This window comes from Odocoileus virginianus, chromosome 24 (genome assembly GCF_023699985.2).
Source record: "Odocoileus virginianus isolate 20LAN1187 ecotype Illinois chromosome 24, Ovbor_1.2, whole genome shotgun sequence".
Taxonomy (NCBI): domain Eukaryota; kingdom Metazoa; phylum Chordata; class Mammalia; order Artiodactyla; family Cervidae; genus Odocoileus; species Odocoileus virginianus.
In genome coordinates, this window is record NC_069697.1 from 31,586,198 (window position 1) to 31,611,374 (window position 25,177).

At 35.9% G+C, this 25,177-nt stretch overlaps 1 protein-coding gene across 2 annotated transcripts in view; it reads left to right on the forward strand.

The window, feature by feature from the left end:
- Positions 1-25,177, forward strand: part of SCAF11 (SR-related CTD associated factor 11) — an 87,891-nt gene that overhangs the window by 19,876 nt on the left and 42,838 nt on the right. For both annotated transcript variants that reach the window (XM_020873105.2, XM_020873106.2), the window contains exons 2-4: positions 9,645-9,698; positions 15,196-15,277; positions 17,472-17,629. In XM_020873105.2, coding sequence (XP_020728764.2) covers positions 15,217-15,277; positions 17,472-17,629 — 219 coding nt within the window. In that variant the 5' untranslated portion in view covers positions 9,645-9,698; positions 15,196-15,216. The remainder of the gene's footprint in view (positions 1-9,644; positions 9,699-15,195; positions 15,278-17,471; positions 17,630-25,177) is intronic.

Genomic DNA, 25,177 nt, shown 5'->3' on the forward strand with positions numbered 1-25,177 from the left:
GTAGTTCCACAGCCAACAACAATAGCAGCCAGGACAGTGTGTTAAAAAGCTGAGACATTGCTTTACTAACAAAGGGTCCATCTAGTCAAAGCTATGGTTTTTCTGGTAGTCATGTATGAATGTGAGAGTTGGACCGTAAAGAAAGCTGAGTGCTGAAGAATTAATGCTTTTGAACTGTGGTGTGGAGAAGACTCTTGAGAGTCCCTTGGACTGCAAGGAGATCCAACCAGTCAATCCTAAAGGAAATCAGGCCTGAATATTCATTGGAAGGACTGAAGCTAAAGCTGAAGCTCCAATACTTTGGCCTCCTGATGCGAAGAACTGACTCATTGGAAGAGATCCTGATGCTGGGAAAGATTGAAGGCAGGAGGAGAAGGGGATGACAGGATGAGATGGTTGGATGGCATCACTGACTTGATGGAAATGAGTTTGAGCAATCTCTGGAAGTTGGTGAAGTACAGGGAAGCCTGGCGTGCTTCAGTTCATGAGGTTGCGAAGAGTCAGACACAACTGAGTGACTGAACTGAACTGTGAATAGATTACTTAAAATCTAAATAAACATAATCTGCTATCAAAGTCAGTTTAGCATCTTCAGAAAATATGACTGTTTTAACAGAGAGAAAAGCCAAATATACTTTTGCACCAGCTTACTTTAAGATTCATTTACTCAAACTTGTTTTAAACTTAGTCAATCCTTACTGATCACATACAAAACCCTTTTGGGGGTCCATTTTCCATAAACCTTTCATCACTTACTTTAACCCAGTTTTAGCTTTTAAGTTACAGAATGTCTGGAGAGATCCTGTAACATATATTTGTAAAAGTACACTTTGAACTCTTCTCATTTGCACTTTATTTCCTCAGAAGTTTCTTCACATTGAGTTACTTTCTTTGCTGACAGATTTGTAAGAGATATAATAAATCTTATTTAGCTTATATTAAACTCAGGAACAATGTAAGTATTATACTTAATATTCCATTTAATGTTGTGACTCAGGACATGCCTGTTAGATCAACCAAGTTCAACATTAATTCCAGGTACCAATGTAATATTGAATATTTCCCAGTTCACGTAAACCTGAAATTTATTTAGCTTAATTTCTCTTGTATTTAGAATTTCTTGGTTTGTAAAAGTAACTTTTGTTAGTTAGTTACAAAGTTAGTTACACTAACTTTTGTTTGAGCCAATAAAATAGAGCTCTTTTATAGTTCAGCCATGACAATGTTATCCAAAGACAATAGCACATACATACAGGCATCAGTTCTTATTTCAAGATTTCAGACTGAGTCAGGTTCAGCAGTGTAAAATCCATCAGTTTACAAAAGAGGTTGGATTAAAAATTAGGTTTCTCACAGACACAACAAGTTAGACTTGTCAATGATCCCAGCAGCTGCTTAGGGCCTCGTCTCAATATTCCCTGATCTGGGCCTGCTAGCCAGGAGCAGCAAGGCTACTGACTGGCTTGCCAAATTTGTTACCAAACTTGCTCTGCTTGCTGCAGGAGAGGCCAGTGAATCCGAGGGACTCGGTGTTGAGGCAAGAAACATGACTTTATTCAGAAAGCTAGCTGACTGAGAAGGTGACAGATTAATGTCTCAAAATAACCATCTTGTCTGGGGTCTGGACGCCAGGTTCTTGTTGATCAGAGATGGGGGTGGGGAAGGAGGTGTGGAAAAAAAGTAAAAAGGCCTTTTGTTGTAAATACCTCCTAATATGGAAAGCCTCAGACAGTTCAGTTCAGTTCAGTTTGGTTGCTCAGTCCTGTCCAACTCTTTGCGACCCCATGGACTGCAGCACGCCAGGCCTCTCTGTCCATCACCAACTCCCAGAGTTTACTCAAACTCATGTCCATTGAATCGGTGATGCCATCCAACCATCTCATCCTCTGGCGTCCTCTTCTCCTGCCTTCAATCTTGCACAGCATCAGGGTCTTTCAGGTGAATCAGTTCTTCGCATCAGGTGGCCAAAGTATTGGAGTTTCAACTTCAGCATCAGTCCTTCCAATGAATATTCAGGACTGATTTCCTTTAGGATGTACGGGTTGGATCTCCTCGCCGTCCAAGGGACTCTCAAGAGTCTTCAACACCACAATTCAAAAGCATCAATTCTTTGGCGCTCAGCTTTCTTTATAGTCCAACTCTCACATCCATACATGACTACTGGAAAAACCATAGCCTTGACTAGATGGACCTTTGTTGGCAAAGTAATGTGTGCTTTTTAATACACAATCTAGGTTGGTTATAACTTTTCTTCCAAGGAGTAAGCGTCTTTTTATTTCATGGCTGCAGTCCCCATCTGCGGTGACTTTGGAGCCCAAAAAAGTAAAGTCAGCCACTCTTTCTACTGTTTCCCTGTCCATTTGTCATGAAGTGATGGGACCAGATGCCATGACCTTAGTTTTTTGAATGTTGAGCTTTAAGCCAACTTTTTCACTGTCCTCTTTCCCTTACATCAAGAGGCTCTTTAGTTCTTCTTCACTTTCTGCCATAAGGGTGGTGTCATCTGCTTATCTGAGGTTATTGATATTTCTCCTGGCAATCTTGATTCCAGCCTGTGCTTCATCCAGCACAGCATTTCTCATGATGTACTCTGCATATAAGTTAAATAAGCAGGGTGACAATATACAGCCTTGACGTACTCCTTTTCCTGTTTGGAACCAGTCTGTTGTTACATGTCCTGTTCTAACTGTTGCTTCCTGACCTGCATACAGGTTTCTGAAGAGGCAGGTCAGGTGGTCTGGTATTCCCATCTTTTCCAGAATTTTCCACAGTTTGTTGTGATCCATATAGTAAAGACTTTGGCATAGTCAATAAATTAGAAATAGATGTTTTTCTGGAACTCTTGCTTTTTCAGTGATCCAACAGATGTTGGCAATTTGATCTCTGGTTCCTCTGCCTTTTCTAAACTAGCTTGAACATCTGGAAGTTCACAATTCACGTGTTGTTGAAGCTTGGCTTGGAAAATTTTGAGCATTACTTTGCTAGCGTGTGAGATGAGTGCATTTGTATGGTAGTTTGAGCATTCTTTGGCATTGCCTCTCTTAAGGATTGGAATGAAAACGGACCTTTTCCAGTCCTGTGGCCAGTGCTGAGTTTTCCAAATTTGATGGCATATTGACTGCAGCACATTCACAGCATGATCTTTTAGGATTTGAAATAGTTCAACTGGAATTCATCACCTCCACTAGCTTTGTTCGTAGTGGTGCTTCCTAAGGCCCACTTGACTTGGCATTCTAGGATGTCTGGCTCTAGGTGAGTGATGACACCATCATGATTATTTGGGTCATGAAGATCGTTTTTGTACAGTTCTTCTGTGTATTCTTGCCACCTCTTCTTAATATCTTCTGCTTCTGTTAGGTCTGTACCATTTCTGTCCTTTATTGAGCCCATCTTTGCATGAAATGTTCCCTTGGTATCTCTACCTTTCTTGAAGAGATCTCTAGTCTTTCTCATTCTGTTGTTTTCCTCTATTTCTTTGCTCTGATCACTGAGGAAGGCTTTCTTATATCTCCTTGCTATTCTTTGGAACTCTGCATTCAAATGGGTATATCTTTCCTTTTCTCCTTTGCTTTTCACTTCCCTTCTTTTCACAGCTATTTGTAAGGCCTCCTCAGACAGCCATTTTGCTTTTTTGCATTTCTTTTTCTTGGGGATGGTCTTGCTCCCTGTCTCCTGTACAGTGTCACGAACCTCCGTCCATAGTTCATCAGGCACTCCATCAGATCTAGTCCCTTAAATCTATTTCTCACTTCTGCTGTATAATCGTTACGGATTTGATTTAGGTCATACCTGAATGGTCTAATGGTTTTCCCTACTTTCTTCAATTTAGGTCTGAATGTGGCAATAAGGAGTTCATGATCTGAGCCACAGTCAGCTCCCAGTCTTGTTTTTGCTGACTGTATAGAGCTTCTCCATCTTTTCCTGCAAAGAATATATTCCATCTGATTTTGGTGCTGACCATCTGGTGATGTCCATGTGTAGAGTCTTCTCTACACTGCCTCAGGCAGGGGAGTGTGCTATTGTTTAGGGTCATTCACAGTTGGGCAGGGTTAGAGTATCTCTTTGTGAGCTAAACAAAGGCATTTTAAGTTAAGGGTCAGGCAGAGGGGGCAGGGTTCTCTGAGGCGGACCATTATTTGTAATTATAATAACAAAAGCAGCCAAAGGCATAGATCTAGCTTGCCAGAGTCAAAATTGACTCTTGCCTGCTATAGTTCCTGAGACACTAATGATTTTTTTCCCCGTATTTTTCTCTGTGTTGTTCAGATTGGGTAGTTTCTATTGGTACTTGTCTTCAAGTCCACTGATTTTCATTCTGCTCTGAATCTGTCCAGTGTGTTTTCTGTTTCAGTTATTGCATTTTTCAGTTTCAATATTTCCACTTGGCGGTACTTTATATCTTCTGTTTCTTGGCTGTGATTTTCTAGCTTTCCATGTGTTTCAAGAGGATTTGCTTTTACTTGCTGGAACATTTTTATTGCCTGCTTTAAATCTTTGTCAGGCAGTTCACCCAGTGCTCTACTATCTGTGTCTTCTTGGCGTTGGTTTCTGTGCATTGTCTTTCTTCATGTTGCTGTTCAGTCCCTCAGTCATCTCCAACTCTGTGACTGCATGAAGTGCAGCACGCTTGGCTTCTTGTCCTTCGCCATCTCTTGGAGCTTCTTCAAACTCATGTCCATTGAGTCGGTGAGGCTGTCCAACCATCTCATCCTCTGTCGTCCTCTTCTCATGCCTTTTGTCTTTCCCAGCATCAGGGTCTTTTCCAGTGAGCCTGGTCTTTGCATCAGGTGACCAAAGTATTGGAGCTTCAGCATAAGTCTTTTCAATGCATATTCAGGGTAGACTTCCTTTAGGATTGACTGGTTTTATCTCCTTGCAGTCCAAGGGACTCTCAAGAATCTTCTCAGTCACCATAGTTTGAAAGCATCAGTTCTTTGGTGCTCAGCCTTGTTTCTTGTCAGATTCTTATATCCATATGTGACTATGGAAAAACTATAGCTTTTGACTATACAGACCTTTGTCAGAAAAGTAATGTCTCTGCTTTTTAATACACTGTCTAGATTTGTCATAGTTTTTCTTACAGGGAGCAAGCGTCTTTTAATTTAATGGCTGCAGTCCCCATCTGCAGTGATTTTGGAGCCCCCAAAAATAAAGTCTTCCATTGTTTCCCCATCTATTTGCCACTAAGTGGTGGGACCAGTTGCCATGATCTTAGTTTTTTGAATGTTGAGTATTAAGCCAACTTTTTTGCTCTCCTCTTGTACCTTCAAGAGGCTCTTTAGTTCCTCTTCACTTTCTACTGTAAGAGTGGTGTCATCTGCATATCTGAGGTTGTTGATATTTCTCCCGGCAATTTTGATTCCAGCTTGTGCTTCATCCAGCCCAGCATTTCTCATGATGTACTCTGCATACAAGTTAAACAAGCAGGGTGACAATATGCAGCCGTAACTTACTCCTTTCGCAATTTTGAACCAGTCTGTTGTTCCATGTCTGGTTCTAACTGTTGCTTCTTGACCTGCATACAGGTTTTGCAGGAGGTAGATCAGGTGGTCTAGAATTCCCATCTCTTTAAGAATTTTCCAGTTTGTTGTGATCCACACAAAGGCTTTAGGATAGTCAATGAAGCAGACATAGGTGAGTATTTGAAATTTTTTGGTTCTCTTTATGTCAAGTAGTTCTGAAATGTATTTTGGACATTTTGAACAGTTTACAGATTACTGTCTCAAGCTCTATTATTTCCTTGGTATTTTCTAGATCCCTGAGACTACCTCCTTCCCTCCCTACACACATACACACACCTTTCTGTCCTCTGGCTAGAAAGCTACCTCCACTGTGTTGGGTATGTTCCACAATCGCACCTGAAGCCAAAACACCAGAAGGCAGGAGAATAATCAAGGAGAGTAACCCAGAGTTTCTTCAGTCATTATGGATGGTGCCTTTCCCTAAGAGTTTTAGGCTTATGGTGACTCTGCTGCTGCTCTTGCAGCCATCAGCACCATAGGATTGCTTGGGAACTGCTCATGGGGAATGAAAAACAGAAAGGAAAACACAAAGATTTCTCTCACTATTGAGTATTAGGAGACCCCTTTCCTATTCCTTAGGCAGAGCTGGAGGCTTTTCTTAGAGCACATGTGAATACTTGGTTGTGCCAGTGTGCATATCTCTTTTCCCCTCTCTGTATCTCTGTTTTTCTCTGTAACAGTGGTCACTTTATAGGTTTCATAAAGCCTAACTTTGGGGCAAAATTAGGTGGGAAATAATTATAATCGCACCACCAGTTTATAATGTATCTGATCTGGGGCTCTTCCCCAAGCTGCCTGCTACTGTTTCACTTTTAACTTTCAGTTAGCTTCTCCGTTCATTCCGTCTAGAATTTATAGTTTCATTCCATGGGGTTAACAAGATAGAATGTAGTTAATCCATTTCACGTAGAATGGAAACTTCCCCTTTTCACTTTTTATCTATTTTAGAATGTCATGTCAACTTGCATTTTCTTATTTTATACTTGAAAATGGCAATTATATCTCATTTTTTTCAACATATATATGATCCTGCCGTGTATAACAGTACAAGTTTTATTGAGATTATGCTACATTAAGTGTAGAAGGAAATAGGAACATTAGTTTCTCTTTCTGAGTAACAGCATAGTTTTCATGAACTCTGATTTTCCAAAATTACATTACATTTGAAAAACTTCTTCTATTTCAGTTTAATCTATGTTTTAATCTATGCTCAAGGATTAAATGGCTTGCTTTTTTGAAAATGTTTTATTTTTATTCATTTTAACTTTTAAAAAATGATTTGTTCTAATAATTAGGTTATTGGTTATTATAGAGCATAATATGATGTGACATGCTTCATATTAGTGGACCTTCTTGACATTCACTTGCTGTTGGAGACATTGCAAGAATGTTGGAGACATTTTGAAGACATATTTTTACTTCCTGGATTGATATATGGAGCTGATTTTATTATAAAACCTATAAATATGGATATATAAAACCCACTATAAATGTGGATGTCTTCAGCTTCTTTATTTTCATTTTACCTAATAAACAACAAGACATAAAATTGTTTGTTCATCAGTAAACAGTGCTGAGAAAACAAAACATTTTTTGTATATAGGTGCAGGATGAAAGAATTGAATATGGAAAGATTCCTCAAAATTGCTTTTGTTGATCAAGTACTGACAAGCAACCAAATAACCCTGTTGAAAACTGAACTAGAAAAGCTTTTCTAGGGACTAATGTGCATTAGTATCTGAAAGCAGAGCATGTGTCTTAGTCTGTTTGGGCTGCTATTACAAAATACCAAAACTGGGTGGCTTGTAAAGAACAGATTTATTTCACATAGTTCTAGAGCCTATAAGTTAGAGAACAGGGTGCTGTCATGGTTGGATGAGGGCCTTTTTCCAGGTCTCAGATTTTCCCTGAGATGGAAGGGGTTAGGGATCTTTTTAGAGCCTCTTTTCTAAAGCACTGATCCCTTTCATGAGCAATTTACCCTCTTAAGCATGTCCCATAGGCCCCACTTATTAACAGTACTGTCTACCCTTAGGGGTTAGGGTTTCAACATGAATTTTGAGGGGATATAAACATAAAGACCATCAGTTCAGTTCAGTCACTCAGTTGTGTCTGACTCTTTGCGACCCCATGGACTGCAGCATGCCAGGCCTCCCTGTCCATCACCATGTCCCGGAGTTGACCCATACCCATGTCCATTGAGTCGGTGATGCCATCCAGCCATCTCATCCTCTGTTGTCCCTTTCTCCTCCTGCCCCTAATCCTTCCCAGCATCAGGGTCTTTTCCAATGAGTCAGCTCTTCGCATGAGATAGCCAAAGTATTGGAGTTTCAGCTTCAACATCAGTCCTTCCAGTGAACACCCAGGACTGATCTCCTCTAGGATGGACTGGTTGGGTCTCCTTGCAGTCCAAGGGACTTTCAAGAGTCTTCTCCAACACCACAGTTCAAAAGCATCAATTCTTCGGTGCTCAGCTTTCTTCACCGTCCAACTCTCACATCCATACGTGACTACTGGAAAAACCTTAGCCTTGACTAGACAGACCTTTGTTGGCAAAGTAATGTCTCTGCTTTTAAATATGCTATCCAGGTTAATCATAACTTTCCTTCCAAGAAGTAAGCGTCTTTTAATTTCATGGCTGCAGTCACCATCTGCAGTGATTTTGGAGCCCCCCAAAATAAAGTCTGACACTGTTTCCCCTGTTTCCCCATCTCTTTGCCATGAAGTGGTGGGACCAGATGCCATGATCTTAGTTTTCTGAATGTTGAGCTTTAAGCCAACTCTTTCACTGTCCTCCTTCACTTTCATCAGTGTGTTAATAAAGCAAAAGTTGAAAAAAAAATTGATTGTAAGTCTTCTGAGTTTTATATCCACTTCAGTTTTACTCTTGGTTGATATTATAACTAAATTTGATGCTGGAAAAATAATGTAACTATTGTGATCATGAATAGAGGGAAATTGGTGTGTTATTTTTTTAATTTCATGATGTTCAGTTAGATATTAATATGTTCAGATAAATTGTATGAAAATGTACTGTTATAAAATTTCAAGAAAGAGAATAGATACTTCTTTTCACCTGTATGTCCAGACATTAGTCTGAAAAGCTTTTTTTGGGGATAAAACTTTATTGTGTGGAATTAGGTACAGTGTATCTTTCGTATTTGCTTAATTGTCACTTCCACAGAGGAAGTATAAAATTATCAGAAAATCATTTTACCTGTTTGTGTATATCCTTCATTTATTATGAAATTTAAGATCTTCACTATCATGTTTACTTTGACAATTCAAATTTTGAGTCCTTAATTTAAAGATGGAAATGCTATAATGGTATAGAGTATTTGGTTGGGGGGAGGAGAGTTAGAAAAATACATTTTAAATCTTTTTGGTCCTAGTTGAGAAGCCTCTTTTATAAAGGCATATGTTGCAAGGATATGGTGCTCATTGTGTGTTTCTGTAATATCCTGTGCTTGCTGCCATTATAGCACCTGCTATGCTGTTACTTTTTTTTAAATCAGGTGTGTCAGTGCTTAAGGCCTGGTGGTGCCTAGAAAATAGGGAGTGCTGACTAGATACTAAGTGAATTAAATAGGCAGGCTGTAGAAATGTGGGGAGTTCTGTGGGGCTGGTTGAGAAAGAGGAATAAGCGAGATGTGATTACTGGCTAAGGATACTTAAAATCTGGAGTTCAGGAAATAATTTAAATACTAATAGTTGTTGAATTTATGGGCTGCTTAAATATCTTTTGTGTATCTTTTTCTACATTGCTTTATTGGTGATGAGACTAAGTGTATTTGTTGGGGTGGATTTTTTTTTTTTTCTTCTAATTCTCTGTTACTTTGTTTTCTGTTGGTTTTCTCCTATATGCTGAAATGTGATTTCTTGTGCTTCTCTTTCCCTGAACAAAATAGTTTCATTATTGTTTGCTTCCAGGACCTATGTGTGTCTTCATATTTACAGGCATATAGTCATTCTCTTAAAATGTTTTACATTCTAAATAAATTATACTCACATCTGGTGGCCCTCTGTAATAAGTAGTTCTTTGTACTTTCCTAGTCTCCTTTTTTTTGTACCCAAGTTGAAAGTGAAGTGAAATAGGACTAATTTTCATAATTCCCTCTCCAGATAACTTTGATGGAAAGCTGGTTCCCTGACTGCTCAACCTGAAGAATCCTAAGGGTAAGAAACCTCGTAAATAATGTATACTTATTAAAAACTAAACGAGAGTCTTAGAAAATTGTGGTTGGAACTTTACTTAAACATGACCTTTCCTTTTTTCCTGGAGTAGCCATATGATGCAGGCTTCCCAGGTGGTGTAGTGATAAAGAATCTGTCTGCTAATTCAGGAGATGCAAGAGATGTGGGTTTGATCCCTGGGTTGAGAGGATCCCCTGGAGAAGGAGATGGCATCCCACTGCATTATTCTTGCATGGAAAATTCCCATGAATAGAGGAGCCTGGCAGGCTCTGAGGTCTGTGAGGTTGCAAAGAGTCAGACACAAGCAATTGAGTACACAGACAGCCATATGTTACAGCATTTAGTGTTTCTTTTCCTATGCCTATATAAAGTAGAAAATAAGATACAAAAATCCTAGGGCTGTTTACTGTGTGCATCCTAGATTTTGTGTCTTGCTTCAACATTTTTATTTTCAGATAAACCAGAATCTTGATAAATAATGTCCATGTAGAATAAGTAACTTAACTTATCCTTGTGTAAGTTCTGTTTGAAGAACTATTTGATAGGTTAAGTTTTGTAAACTTTTTACTCATTCTTTCCATATGTGGATAGTCTTTGTAATACAGGGGTTTTACAAATTTGTTTGTAAAAATAATGAAAGTCTATTCTTAATGAGAGTCATACAGATTTATCATCTTGAATCCTTTGGTATACCTAAAATCTGCTTGGGGTGGGGATTTATTCATGTGTTTGTGCACATGTGCTAGTTGTTGAGTACTTTTGTGCTGTCTGAACACTGTAACCTCAAATATGCAGATGACACCACCCTTATGGCAGAAAGTGAAGAAGAACTAAAGAGCCTCTTGATGAAAGGGAAAGAGGAGAGTGAAAAAGTTGGCTTAAAGCTCAGCATTCAGAAAACTTAAGATCATGGCATCTGGTCCCATCCCTTCACGGCAAATAGATAGGGAAACAGTGGAAACAGTGGCTGACTTTATTTTTGGGGGCTCCAAAATCACTGGAGATGGTGATTGCAGCCATGAAATTAAAAGACGCTTACTTCTTGGAAGGAAAGTTATGACCAACCTAGACAGCATATTAAAAAGCAGAGATATCACTTTGCCAACAAAGGTCCGTCTAGTCAAGGCTATGGTTTTTCCAGTGGTCATGTATGGATGTGAGAGTTGGACGGTGAAGAAAGCTGAGCGCCGAAGAATTGATGCTTTTGAACTGTGGTGTTGGAGAAGACTCTTGAAAGTCCCTTGAACTGCAAGGAGATCCAACCAGTCCATCCTAGAGGAGATCAGTCCTGAGTGTTCATTGGAAGGACTGATGTTGAAACTGAAAGTCCAATACTTTGGCCACCTGATGTGAAGAGCTGACTCATTGGAAAAGACCCTGATGCTGCAAAAGATTGAAGGCAGGAGGAGAAGAGGACGACAGAGGCTGAGATGGCTGGATGGCATCACTGACTCTGTGGGCATGAGTTTGGGTCAACTCCGGGACTTGGTGATGGACAGGGATGCCTGGCGTGCTGCGGTTCATGGGGTCATGAAGAGTTGGACACGACAGAGCGACTGAACTGAACACTTTAAGTGAATTATATGTTTATGTAATTTGATTTTCATAATGACTGAAATGGTTACTACTTTATTTCCATTTTGTAAATGAGGAAACAGGCTTAAAGAAGTTGTCACATTACTAGTAAGTGTCAGACTAGTTAGTGTTTGAATGCAGACAGTTTTTTTTCTAAAACCTGTGCCAACAGGACATTACTATCTGTACTGAAGAGTGCTAGTATTACAGCTCCAGCACCAAACATGCAAATAAAGAATATTCTAAACAAAAGCTTGTCAAAATAGCTCACTTGAGGCAAACAAGTCTGTTCATAAAGTCTTAGTAAGGTTGCTTTATGGTGAAAATCGGGTAGGAAAAAATATTAAGGGGGGCATTCTGTAAGTGATTTAAAAATTAACAGTGACAGATCAGAAGCAGATCAGTTGATTATGTAGCAAAGAAGCTGGAAAGGAAATAACTATTAAGCTGAAAGAGTTAATTGCCTCAATCTTACTCTGAAGCGAACAGAGTTGAAAACAAGTTGAAAACTCTAGAAGCCAGATTGATAAAATAAATGTACATAAATCAACAAAAGTGTATAGCCTTCAGGCAATTTTTAAAGAAACTCAAGGAACCATTGCAGAAGCATTGACTCAGATGTGTAATAAGTAGCTCTTGTGCTGTGGTAACAGTTGAATACAAATGTAAATCAATGCCTATACCTAAGAAAGCTTGGGGGGCTCTGCAGTGAGAGACTGAGCCACATCTCCAAAGAGGCAGCCTTTCATAGTCTTTAATAGGGTTGGCAAACTTTTTCTGAAAAGGGCTGACCGTAATTATTGTAGACTTTGCCACTGTCGACAAAAAAATAGGTCACAACCTGAAAGTAGAGTTATTTTATTTGGTGGGAATGTTTAGGACTCTGAGCCCCGGAGACAGAAAACTGCTCCAAGGAGGCAGGAGGGGCAGTCAGGCTATATACAGGTTTGCAACAAAGGGAGCAGGCAGTCTGAACATCAAAGATCAGATATCAAGTTAAGAAATTTAGCATTCTATATATGGGAAGATGCAAGCCTCTGGGCCCACTGAATTCATTTCTCTCATGTGCATCTCAGCCATCTGGGGCCAATCTTGTTTTCTTGTTCACCTTGCTTCTTGTATTCCCCCAACTCCTCAGCAGTCACTGCAAGGGTTGGCAGCATCTGCTGAATCAGTTTTGGGAGTCCGCATTAATACATAGAGGCCAGAAATTGCTGATGGCTGTGTCATTTCTTGTTGATTAATATGTCAGGAAATATTTTCATTTCACACCAAGTACATGGTTTCTGTTGTAATTATTCAACTTTGCTATTGTAGTGCAAAAGCAGCCATAGGAAATATAAAGAAATGAACATGACTGTTCTTCAGCAAAACTTTACAGAAAATACTTAGCCCGCTTTTGACTGCTGGCCTATAATAATAGATAGAATCCTCCCTAACACACATGCATCACTGAAAAATAGCCTTTTAATTTATGGTTTCTTCAAGGGAAAATAAAAATATTAATAACATCCTTAGAGGGGGTATCAAATTTTTGAGTAGTTAATTGGAGGCGCTTCCTAGTTTTATTTAAGACAGATTTGGATGGAAGATCTGCTTTAATAGTAATGGTTTGCATTTGATGCTTGTTTTCTTGTTATTGCTAGGCAGTGTCATAAGCACGGATTTGCTTATGACAAAGTTACAATTTTTTTTTGAATTCTCAGTCATAATGGGAGAGATGGTATGTTACGAATTTCTCCAAATGAATTATACTCAATTATAGATCATACGGAAGTTTAATATAATTCTAAAATCAGCTTGGTTTGGAAGTTGTTTGTAAGTGTTTCTCAGGCATTACTGTGTATATGCATCTTACACAGAATTTGATAAAACGCAGATTCTTACTTGCTAGCTAGGGTGCTGCCTGAGGTATCTTGCATTTGTGCCAAGTTCTCAAGTGATATTGATACTGTCCTTCTGAGTAAACATCAAGTGGGACAACAGCCTATGACTATCTGAATATTTTTGAAGTGTTCTATCTCAGCAATTTTGTCGTTCTAGTTACTCAAGTCTGAATACCATGAAGTTATCCTGGGATCTTCTCTAACACATATGCCACATTCAGTCTATCCTGATGGCTGTATTTTGAAAACTGCTGGAATCTGAGCACTTTTTATCACCCTTGCTTCTCCTTTTAGTACAAACCGCTGTAATCTCCCCCTCTAGATGAATGCAGTGGTCTTGGAGCTGGCCTCTACTTAAAACCTCCTGGCCCATCTCACTTCGAGAAGTCAGTGTATTTACCTTGATAAGCTGTTACATGATACCTAAAGAATAGCACCAGAAGTATAACAAATGCTGTGCATGTAGGCCGAGTGGAAAGTTTTCCTTTTTTTCTTGACGTTCTACGTTTATTAAGGCAGACTGTGATTGAATTAACAGTTTAAAAGTAACTAATACTGAGTTGAAATTCCAGTTTTTAACTTATTAAAACCTTTAAATTATTCTTATATATGTTAGTTTCTGGTTGGGTTTTGAGTCAAAGTATGGGCCCTTGCATTTCTCCTTACTTAACCTAATAGAGAAATTTCCTAGGCAATACGTAACCTTTAATGTAGAAATTCACAGGTTTACATTATTTAAAAATCTAATAGAAAAATTACTTCATACACACATGGGCGACTCATAACTGATGAACTTAGTGGGTTCTTGTGCCTAGATATTCCAAAATATATTTGAATAGTTCTTTGCAATTGCTTGTCTTACAATAATTCAAGAAAGAATTCTAAAGTGTGCATGTGTGCTCGGTTGGGTCCAGCTGTTTGTGACCCCATGTGACTGCCATAGAATTTTCCAGGCAAGAATACTCGTGGGTTTCCATTTTCTCCTCCAGGGATCTTCCCAACCCAGGGATCAAACTGGAGTCTCGAGTCTCTTTCATTGCAGTCGGATTCTTTTACCACTGAGCCGCCTGGGAAGCCCTAGAATTCTAAGAGTTGATTTAAAAAATAATTTTACCTCATAAGTTTGTTCCCCTTAACTAACAAATTAATTTTCTTTACTGTTTCTCATTTTGTCTCTTATAATCACCATTTTCCTAGTTCTCTAGGTCAAAGTAATCTTTTACTCTTTCCCTGTATTTATGTAGGTACCAAATATTGGAAATACTTCAGCCCTTTTATCTCTTTGCTTCTCTGTTCATTTCACAGCCAGTTACTCTAGCTGTGCAAGCGTCCCTGCTTCTGATCTCTCCCTCTATAATCCATTCTGTGTTTTGCAGATCATTCTTTTAGAAGATTCGTGTATATTGCTTATATCATGTCAATCTTCAGAGGAATCTATAAGATTGAATCTAAACCTCTCAGTCACTAGAGATCCATCTGTAATCTAGCTCAGCTTGATTTATTTTGCTCTTGTTACCTTCACTGTAATCTTTCAGATGAACTTCTTGGCTTACATGCCCATCCCTCCTCAGTGTATACACACGGTTGCACTTTTACCACTTACTCTTAGTTGTCAGATTGGCCTACCTATATGCCATTTTATTCGTTCATTCTGTGTTGCCGCTTAAATGTGTTTAAGCTTCTTAAAATACATAACCTATCAACTTCAATAAAAACTCCAGTCCAAACTGATCTCTTTTTCTCTAAGCTCCAGGTTTATTCATGTCTGTACCACAAAATTTATCGTGAGTCTTTGTTACTTAATACATGTATAAGGCTTCTCCTTTCAGAAAGACTGTGCTTGGTGGCAGGGAGTATAAAAGTATACTGGATTATCCAGAAAATTTACTGACTTGATTCATATTTTATTCTTTTATGTGTAAAATAATTTCTTAGAGTTTGGGATTTAAAAGAATTAATTATGTATATTATGTGTACACGGCAAACATAAAAATTCTCTGTTATCATTCATCCTGTAGGAAATCCTTTTTTAAGGAGAAATGAAGAAGAAAACTATATATGCCCTAAATGTGGACGATCAGGACTATGAAGATATGCAAGGTAACTTAGTTTTTATAAAGCTTTGTGTTGAAAGCAAAACTTCGTGTTTCCAAACTGTTAGTACATATTTTTTTGTTTACAAATTTTCGTTGTTCTTAAACTCTGAAATAGCTGCCTAAATAAGAAGTGCACACTTTTTTTTTTTTTTTTTTTTGGCTCTTCTCATGTCTTGTTTGCAATCAGTCATGGTTTTTACTTCATTGAACTCTTTATATTCTTAAATTTTTGCTCCCTGCTGATTTCAGAATGACTTTTTTTGATCGTTCATTTGTTTTTATCATTGTTGTCTTCTTTTTTTTTTTTTTTTCCATTCCTTTTCTTCTTTCTGGGGGGAAAAAAAATCTTAAAGAGTTCCTTTAGTGAAAGTCTATTGGTGGTAAATGTTTCAGTGTTTTTAAATTTTATCCTCTTCTAAGCTTTTCAAAGAATGATAATACAATTCTGGATTGATAATTACTTATTTTGTCTCTTAGCACTCTGAAGTTTGGTTTTTTGGTTTTTCTTTCCCCCCTTTGGGCTATTTTCTAGTTTTTCTTACTAGCTGTCAAGAAACGTCCCTTCAAGTTAATTGTCATTCCCTTGTAGATGATCTGTCTTTTTCCTCTTTTTGGTTTTAAGATATTGTTTTCATCTTTGATGTTGTACAGTTTGGCAACATTGTTTCTAAACATGGATTATTTTCTTTTCTCCTATTTAGTATACCTTGTGTGTCCTTTATCTGTTGAATTGTGTTTTTTGTTTATCATTTCTCAGCCATTACTACTTTAACTATTGCCTGCCCTTTACTCTCTTCTTCTGAACCTCACTTAATGTGTTAGACTTTGTTCTGACCTCATTTTCCAGCCTTCTTTCACAGATTACATCTCCTTTTCTGTCTCTTACAGTCTGGGTAGTTTCTTCAGCTCTTCTAGTTCACAGATATTTTTTTCTTCTGGGTTTAGCAAACTCTAGGAGATAGCAAAGGACAGGGAAACCTGATGTGCTGTAGTCCATGGGGTTGCAAAGAGGCAGACACAACTTAGCAACTAAACAACAATAGTGTAGTCTTTGAAAGTTCTACTGTTTGAAGCCAGTGGATATCTAAATAAATTTATAATGAATATAGTATGTAAAATATAAAAATTTCAAGTCAGCTTATTTTCTTTGGCTTGGTGATATTTGATTATGAGGTGTGGAATCCTGAGGGCCTAAATTAGGGATGTTATCATTCAGAGGATTTATATGTGTTTGTTTTTTTTCTGAACCCATGCTGGGACCACTTTAACCGCATTTGAGGGTCTTGGCTTAAGAGGTGAATCTCCCTGGGTCAGTTTCCCTACCTGGGTTGGTCCTAAAGCTTAGTCTCCAGATCTAAACACTAGTATGAACATGTGTTCTCAGGGTGATCTCAGCTTTTCCATTTGCTTGACATATACTGGTCACATTTCAGCTGACTGTTTCTTTATTTTTGTTTTATTTTATGTGGTATCTTGGAGTTTCTTTCACTTTTGAGCAAGCACTGCTTACTTCCTGTGGGTTGGTTACATTGCTGGTAGGTGTTTAAATGAGTACAAACTCTAAGAGGTATAATTTTTGGCATGATCTCTTCAGATTACAGATGTACAGACACATTGGTCTAGAATTCCATTTTTAAGAACTTATCCTATTGATACACTATTAAAAGTGAGAAACAAGTTTTTCATTGTTTGAAAACAAGTGGTTGTCCCATCTTTAGATTGAAACAACAAAGAACTCAAACTGGTGTGTATAGTATTCTAGCATTTGTCTGAAGAAGGAGGTTTAAAAGAATATGTGTTAGGATTTGCTTGTCTGTACATTCCATTATGTCTTTGGAAGAACACAGAACAAGCTTAACAGTTGTTACTTGTTGCACTGGGTAGAACTGAATACATAGAGATGGATTTGCTTGGGAGATTTGTGACTATAACCTTTTTTAAATTTTTAAATATTTGAACTGTATGATTATTGTTTTAAAATTAAATTCATGAAAAATTCTTTTCACTCCTCCTTAAATTTAAATTAATAAACATTGGAGGTTTTGTGCTCAAGGAGTTTGTTTCTTAAAGTGCATCTAAGATCTAATTGCTTTGTAGAAGGAGGGCCCTTTAGAGTAATCAAGTCCATCATACTACCAGAAACATAAGTCATTTGATCTGGAGAAATTGAAAGCACATGTGACTGCTTTACTTTATAGGTGAAGAAAACAAAGAAAATACTGCTACCACTAGTGTGTTGTACAGTGAAGCTGATAGATGTCCAATATGTCTCAGTTGCCTGTTAGAGAAGGAAATTGGTTTTCCAGAAAGCTGTAATCATGTCTTCTGCTTGACCTGTATTCTTAAATGGGCAGAGGTGAGTCCAAGTATTAAATATTATTGTATTTTAATTCCCTAGCATGATTTCATTCTACCTAAAGACTTGATACTGCCTTCATAAATTATTTCACAGTAATGTGTTTTTTTCCACTTAGGACGAATGTCTCTGTATTGCTCCAATTTTGTTGACTATTCTCTTCTAAACTTTATATATTCAGCTTTTTGTGCTTTTGTAATACAAAAATTATAAATGCATACCTAAAAAAATTATTGGAAAATAGATTAGGTATTTTTTTCTGGTAGAAACACAGTAATTCATCTTCAGTGTACTTGACCCTCTTGTGATTATATCTGCTTACTACTTGTAATGCTTTCTCTCTGCTTTGTGTTTTATATTTTTCAGAGAATTTTTATATAGATTATTAAATTTCTTCCCTATATCAGCCTTGTGGGATAACCAGAACAGATGTAACAGTGTCTTTCCATTTTACAGATGAGGAAACTTGGATTCTGTGTTCTATAATTTGGCCAAGGTCTCATAGCTTAAGAGGCAGAAATAAATTTATAACTGCATTTTCTGATTCCCGTATTATGAACTATTTTCAAAGTTAGAGATATGTTGAGGTCTTCTTAGATAGTAAATGATTGAGAAATAGAAAAATTTGAGACTTTTAATATATTATTTTGATACAGTTTGTGCCAAGTAGATCATACTGCTGTACAGTGAGCATTCATTATGAGCCCTGTTGTTGTGAATTGTGAAATGAAAACTTGTCACACAGATCATGTTATATTTTTTGAGTTAGTAATTTGTCAGTGTGTAAAAGTTAGTAAAGGAAATAAATCTTAAAATATTTTAGTATTAGCTGCATTCAAATTGTTTGTTGTCCTTAAGCACATTAGAATTAATTGCCTTTTGCATAATTGGGGTTTTCACAGTTCTGTGTGATTTCATTAATATGTGTGTATTTCATTTCAAAATGTGTGTATTTCATTAATAGTGTGGAAAAGGGAACATAACTGTACTGACTATGGCCAAGTTCTGGGAGGAGGAAAAAAAGATTTGTTATACCATTTGAATTCATAATAGCATACTTGAAACAGTTCTAATTAGATAAAAGTCTAAACTGGTCTTTGGTAAGAAAGGACTCAGGATAGGTGAAAATGTATTTTGGGAAAAAATCTTTTGAGTTTAATTATTTAGTATAATTCTAAACACTCCTGTGTGTTTGCAGGAGTGTTTACTAATGAAATGAAAATGCGTATTTTTCTCTGCCACCCAACTAATGATTTCATCTGTGTTAAATTTAGTGCACCATGGTTTGCTCTGTGATTAGATATCTTAAAAATAGAAGCATTTTTGCTTCCAGTAGAGAAACAGTTACTAGATGGGCAGAAGTCTTCAATTTGATGCTTTTTGTAAGATTGTATGCAGTGACCACATAATAGGGAGGTTCAACAACCATGATTTGAGTATATGTTTTTCTCTGGAGATGAGAATATATAAAATAGACTTGATTCACCTCCTTCATTACACTACATTTATTTTGATACAACCATTAGCTTTATCATGGTATGCAAGTTCAGGTTTCTCTAGAGTGTGAATCTTAAAGTGGTACTACGAGGTACATATTCACCTCTACTAGATAGTGCTAAACTTGTCTTTTTTAACTCTTGCTGAATATTTTTAGGTTGAAAATACTTGATTACATACATAATGTTACAATCAGCACTTTTCTTGCATGTAATGTCTTTCTTGTTTTGTGTTACTTCTTTGTATATAAACATTTTATTGAAGCCAAATTGCTTTAAAAAGAAAATACTTAACCTGCTGTACTACCATTAATTGTGTTAGAGAGTGGGGGAATTGGGATATTGTTTAAACAAAAGTAGTCAACTTTGGAAGTAGAGAATAAACACAGTATTTTGAATTATTTCATTGTCCATAATGGGAATAGCATGCATCAGTTAAATAAGCCATTTAAGTTAAGCAGTAACAAGAACACAGTCTTCTAATAAAATGTTCATTATAAACAATAAATGAATACTGGTTAACAAAATCACTTAGGATTTGAACTAAATTTTCAGTTTGAATCTTTTGTTGGTATGATAAAAAATTAGATATGTTTGAGGTATATAAGCACTTTGACAAATAGAAACATTTCATATTCACTGCTGTAGTTATTCATGACCATTAGTTATTAAGATCTCTCTTCTCATTTTCCTCAGCCTCCTCCTGTTCTTAAAAGAGAGGCATGTAGTTTACTTTGGATTTCGGTTTTAGCAATAAGTGTCCATATTCAGTCTCTGTTACTAGCCAGGCTAGTGCTAATAAGGCTTTCATATATATTCTTTCATTTAAATTACTGTGTTAATGGTTATTTATTATTCAGGGCAAGGAACTCTTAATTTGTTTCTAAATACTTCAAGAGATAGCCTAAAATAAAAATACTTTTTAAAAATTGACCCATAGTTTTAAATTTTATTAATGTTCACTTCTAGTGGGAAGTTAGAAATCAAAAGTGAGATTTACAGTGATTGGAAATCTACATAATAAGAAAAAAGTACAAAATGTATTCAGGGTCACCTTCCTAGTCTTCTCTTTCAGAAGTTCTGCTGAAGTATCTGAGATTTGTACTCAAGATTCACTAAAATATGATTTGGGATAGTTATCAAGAACCAAGAAGAACTCATTTATTTACTGTCACCATAATATTTTAGGCATTGAAGAAATTCTCCGTAAGAGACAAGTCAAGTATATAATAGTCTAGTATATTTATTTTGGACACACTCCTGGAATTTCTCGTGTTCTTAAAATACCTATATCCAAAGTCACTATTAGTTTGAATTTCTTTAAGCTGTAAAATTTTGATTCTGTGGTTATTTAAAACAAAAGCTATATGAGGGTTTTAAAGTGAGTAAGTAACTGAATTTAGTTGCTGGTTATTTCATAGCATTTACTTTACCTAGGGCAGAAAGATTCAGAATAATGGAAATGATGATCTTCATGGCCCAGAGCCTAATGGCTTCCCTCCCATTAGGGACACTAGAATAAATTGAAATTAAACATGTCTACTCTACTGTAGGTTTAATTTCAAGGATCTCAAGAGATGGCAAGCCTGTTGATTTATAAAATAAAAATGATGATTTTGAAATAGAATATTAAATCTAAACAAAGACATAGTAATTGGCACTTTAAGAAAGTTGAAATTCTTGCTATTTTAAAGCATCAATATTAGAATTGAGAATCTGGAACTAAAGGAGACCTTTGACCTGATGAAATATGTATAGAACTAATACATTAAACTTTATCAGCTACTTAGAAAGTTAAGTGTTTTTACTGTGAGCAAAAATGCATTCTAAACATATTGAGGACATTTTGTTTACACATAAGTTTAATCTTGATTGTCTGAGTTTGCACATTTTAAAGTAGATAATTAGAAAGGTGAAGGCTAGAGTAGTTTGACACATGGTTATAGTCTTCACAGCCAATCATAATTATGATCCTCAATAGACGCTAGGGTAAGCTACACACACTCACACATACATGTTAAGAAAATAAGATGTATGGTTTGACAGGTTGTCAAGAAGTGGTCAAAATTTTGACCCTTTAAAGGTTTAAGTTTGAGGACTTGGAAACATTTCATGTTTGAAGTGTTTAAGGTTTGTTGTTTTTTTTTTAAACTCTATTTAAAGGAATATGCAATATGTATGATTAGGAGGTTCTTGATATCCACTGGGGTTCTTTTCACTTTTAAGTAATGTAAATATTCCCTTTATTTTTAAAGTAACTTTTAAATGTGATTACCTTTCCTACTATAAGCAAATTATCCTCCCTCAACTTGCTGACAGCTTCAGTTTGAGAAAGTAAGGTTAATGAAATAAAAATTTGACAATTGGCAAGGGGATGTTTTCTCTCATGAGACTAGAAATGAAGAGTCTTACTGTGGTGATATATGGTTCTTGAAGAAGTCAGACAACAGTGTTCAATGCAGACAGGTGAGGAGTATATTTTTGAATTAATAATACCAAAAAAATAAAAATATGACTAGTTGACTTATATCTTGACTCCTGATGTGTTTTATACAGATGTTCCGTTAAGCAGTGGGTAGAAAAATTTATGTATCGTTCTAATGATTAGACTATTGTTTGGTAACATAATTCAGCAAAGTTTTATTGCCTGGATTTTCCCAACAGTTTTTGCTAAAATTTAATCTTTCTTTACTCCTGAACTAAACCAAATCTGTTACATAGTTCTCAGTGAACAGTGATTTAAACATATCTGTGGAGCACTATCATTAGTCCTTATCTTTATAAAGCATTGTTAAATACATTAATTCATTTAATTATTGCAACTTATGCAGTAGGTGATTCAGGGCTGTCTATCTTTATCCTTAAAGTAGATTAGAGGGGTTGCTAGTTCTGACTTCTCCAGAACTTGAATTTATGACTGATTATTCCAAATTCTCAGTTGTTCTCACTCTGTAGGTTAATTCTTTGGTATAACCTTTGATAGAAGAAGAATATGTTTATATTGTGAATGCTCATTATCTAAAGCATATATATATATATAATAGATTTTCATTACCAGTTGGATGTTTATTTCTGTATAGTCTTAATTTGAAATGTCAGAATTTGTAAAATGATTTATATAGATAGTTTATGGGATTTTCTCTTTCCGTGCTAGAAAAAGAAAGTCTTAACTATTAAATGTTAAAAGAAAAAAAGATTAAAAATAATTCTATCCAACTGTTGTAATACATCTTTAAGAAAATGAAAAAGTTTCTTTTGAGTAGTTTAAACTGTTTTCTTGCTGTTAATTTTATCACTGACAGCTATTTGTCTTGTAGGGATACACTCCTGAAAGTGGGTTATAAAGAACCATAGTTTCATTAATATGCATTGACAAGGACTGTCTTGAAAGAACTGATTAAATGTGATAGTGTATATGTAGGCTGACTACAGGTGAGCATTTTCATTAGGGGTCCAGACTATGTATCTTGGGACCATCAAGGAGAAAGGATAGGTCCTGGTGAATGGCTTTAAAAATAAGCATCAACCTGTGATGGCGTAATTCCTAAATCACTTTTGTTGATTTTGAACTGGAGTTTTATATAATGTGCTGTATTTATCAGTAAGAGAGATTGATGTTTTAGAGATTCCCATGGACAGACAAACCTACCTAAAGCATAGGAACTGAGATTTAGTCTTTAAGCACTTACCTTTAACACTTGCTTCTCTCTCTCTAGGAGGGGCTATCGGTAGGCAGCCTTTGTGATTGAGGATAGAGCAGCAGCAGGAAGCAAGAAATATTAGAAATCAAGAATCCTGAATTCCCAAATAAGGAAGGTTTCCTGTTCTTACATTTAAATATGGGTTTGTCTGAGCTGAGAATTTACAACGCTTCAGAATACTAGGGTATGTTTTATTGAAATCATTAGGAAGATTATTTTTTCTATTGAAATTGCCTCCTTAACTGATACAACTTTACTAGAGAGCATTCACAGTAAAATGTATGCTCTGTTCTTTTAACACACGTTACATTGTAAAGTAGTGATCAAGTTCTGTTCATTTTCTAGCTGTATCACAAAGTTGAATGATATTCTCTTACTTTGCTGTGAAACTAATTAAATTAGACACAAAAGTCATTGTCAGTTAAAATAGGTGAAAGAGTATATATATATATACATACATACACACACATATATATATATATATATATATATATATATATACATGGACTCAAAATGGTGAATAACCAAAGTGTATTTATTTTTGTTTTAAAATTTGGGATAATTTTCTTCAGAACTAAAAATACATTTTAAAGCAGAATTGAGTGTATTTTAAAATTCCATTAGTTTAAAATGTGAATTTTTAAAACTACACAACTTAAAAACTAAATTAGTTATTTTAGTGACACAAACTCAAGATTAGAATATCTTTGAGATTTTCCGAATGGATATCTGCTGGATTATGAGGATGAAGAATCCTCAGGAATGCTTTAAAGTTAGGCCAATGCAAACCATTATTTAAAACCTCTTTTTTCGCTGTTAAAGCTATTTCATCATCATAGGTATATAATTTTATGCTTTAGTGTCTATTAATGATGGTGTTTTTGAGCTTTAGCATATGCTAATATAAGGTACTCATATTTTTATTAGAGTTTACATTAAAGGAAAAATTAAAGATCCACTTAATTATAAAAAATCTGTTTCAATTTTTTTTTTCATTTAATTCTTCTTTAATCACTATTTACTGAAGTATGCTGTGAAGACTTAACTCAGGATAACTGAATTTTCTGTTTCCCCTTTGAAACGCTTTGCTAAACTGCTTTAAGGTCAGAAATAGACATCATGATTTCTCAGTAGCCATAGCAAAAGATATTTTGTCTATTTTAGGTAGCTTATTTTCTCATGTGTTTTTTTTTTTTTTAATCTGGGGAGGATAACTTGTTTTCAAGAAATTTTTCTAATGGCTAAGCCTGAGCCAAAGAAAATCTGTTAATTTATTTTCTAGTGTTAACTAGATTATCTTTGGGAAATAAAAGTATAAATAGATTATCTTAATATATAGCAGTAGTTTTTCAACTACTACTTTGTATTTCTGCTTTTTTTCTTTTTGTTTTTTAAATAGCAGTGAAACCCTTTCTTCACATGAAACCTTACACATATCCATGACAATTATGCTATGGATAAAAGAACAAAACCAAAATCTTACTCAGAATTCTTTATTATCTGTAAGAGATCAAAATGGAATGACTCAGGTTAGAACTCTGATACTTTGAACATGGTAAAGGAAAGAGTGCCATTTAGCTGATGTCAAAAGAGGAAATTTAATAAAGAAGAAAATGAGATTGTGTAATTTCAGGGTTTTAGAAAGGCTTGGTGTATCTGACATATATCTGATATTTAAATTCCTTTAACATAGTGACTTTTTGGATCGTAGTGTTAGTTTATATCAAAATAGGTATAAAAATAGTTTAATGTCCATATATGTCATGAACTTTGAAAAGTCCAATTAAAACATTATTAACAATTTGTGTCTCTTACATGTATATGTACATCATATTGTGAGTTTTCATTAGTGAATCAAGCTTTTTTATTATTAGTGCTATAAAGCCAGTTGACGTTCGGAAGACTTTACGTAATACTTAGTGTATGCCATTAATTCCTGCAGAAACCTCAGAGATTATTATTATCCCTATTTTCACAAAAGAGACGTAGAAAGGCTATGTAATTTGCTTAACATTAAACATGAGGAAATGGTAGCCCACTCCAGTATTCTTGCCTGGAAAAATCCTATGGACAGAGAAGTCTGGCGGGCTACAGTCCGTGGGGTCACAAAGAGTCGGATGTGACTGAGCTCCTAAGCACATGCATGCATATAGACAGGGCAGAATATGAAAATAGTAAATCCAAAGCCCTTACACATCTATTTTAATAGTTTTTTTTTTAATGAAACAAAATTTATTATTATTTTATGTATTTAATGAATACTTATCTAAATTTACCTTTAAAATAGAAAATGCGTTTTGAAACTTCAGTAAAAGTAAGTACTTGAAGGTTTCCATGTTAGAGTATTCTTT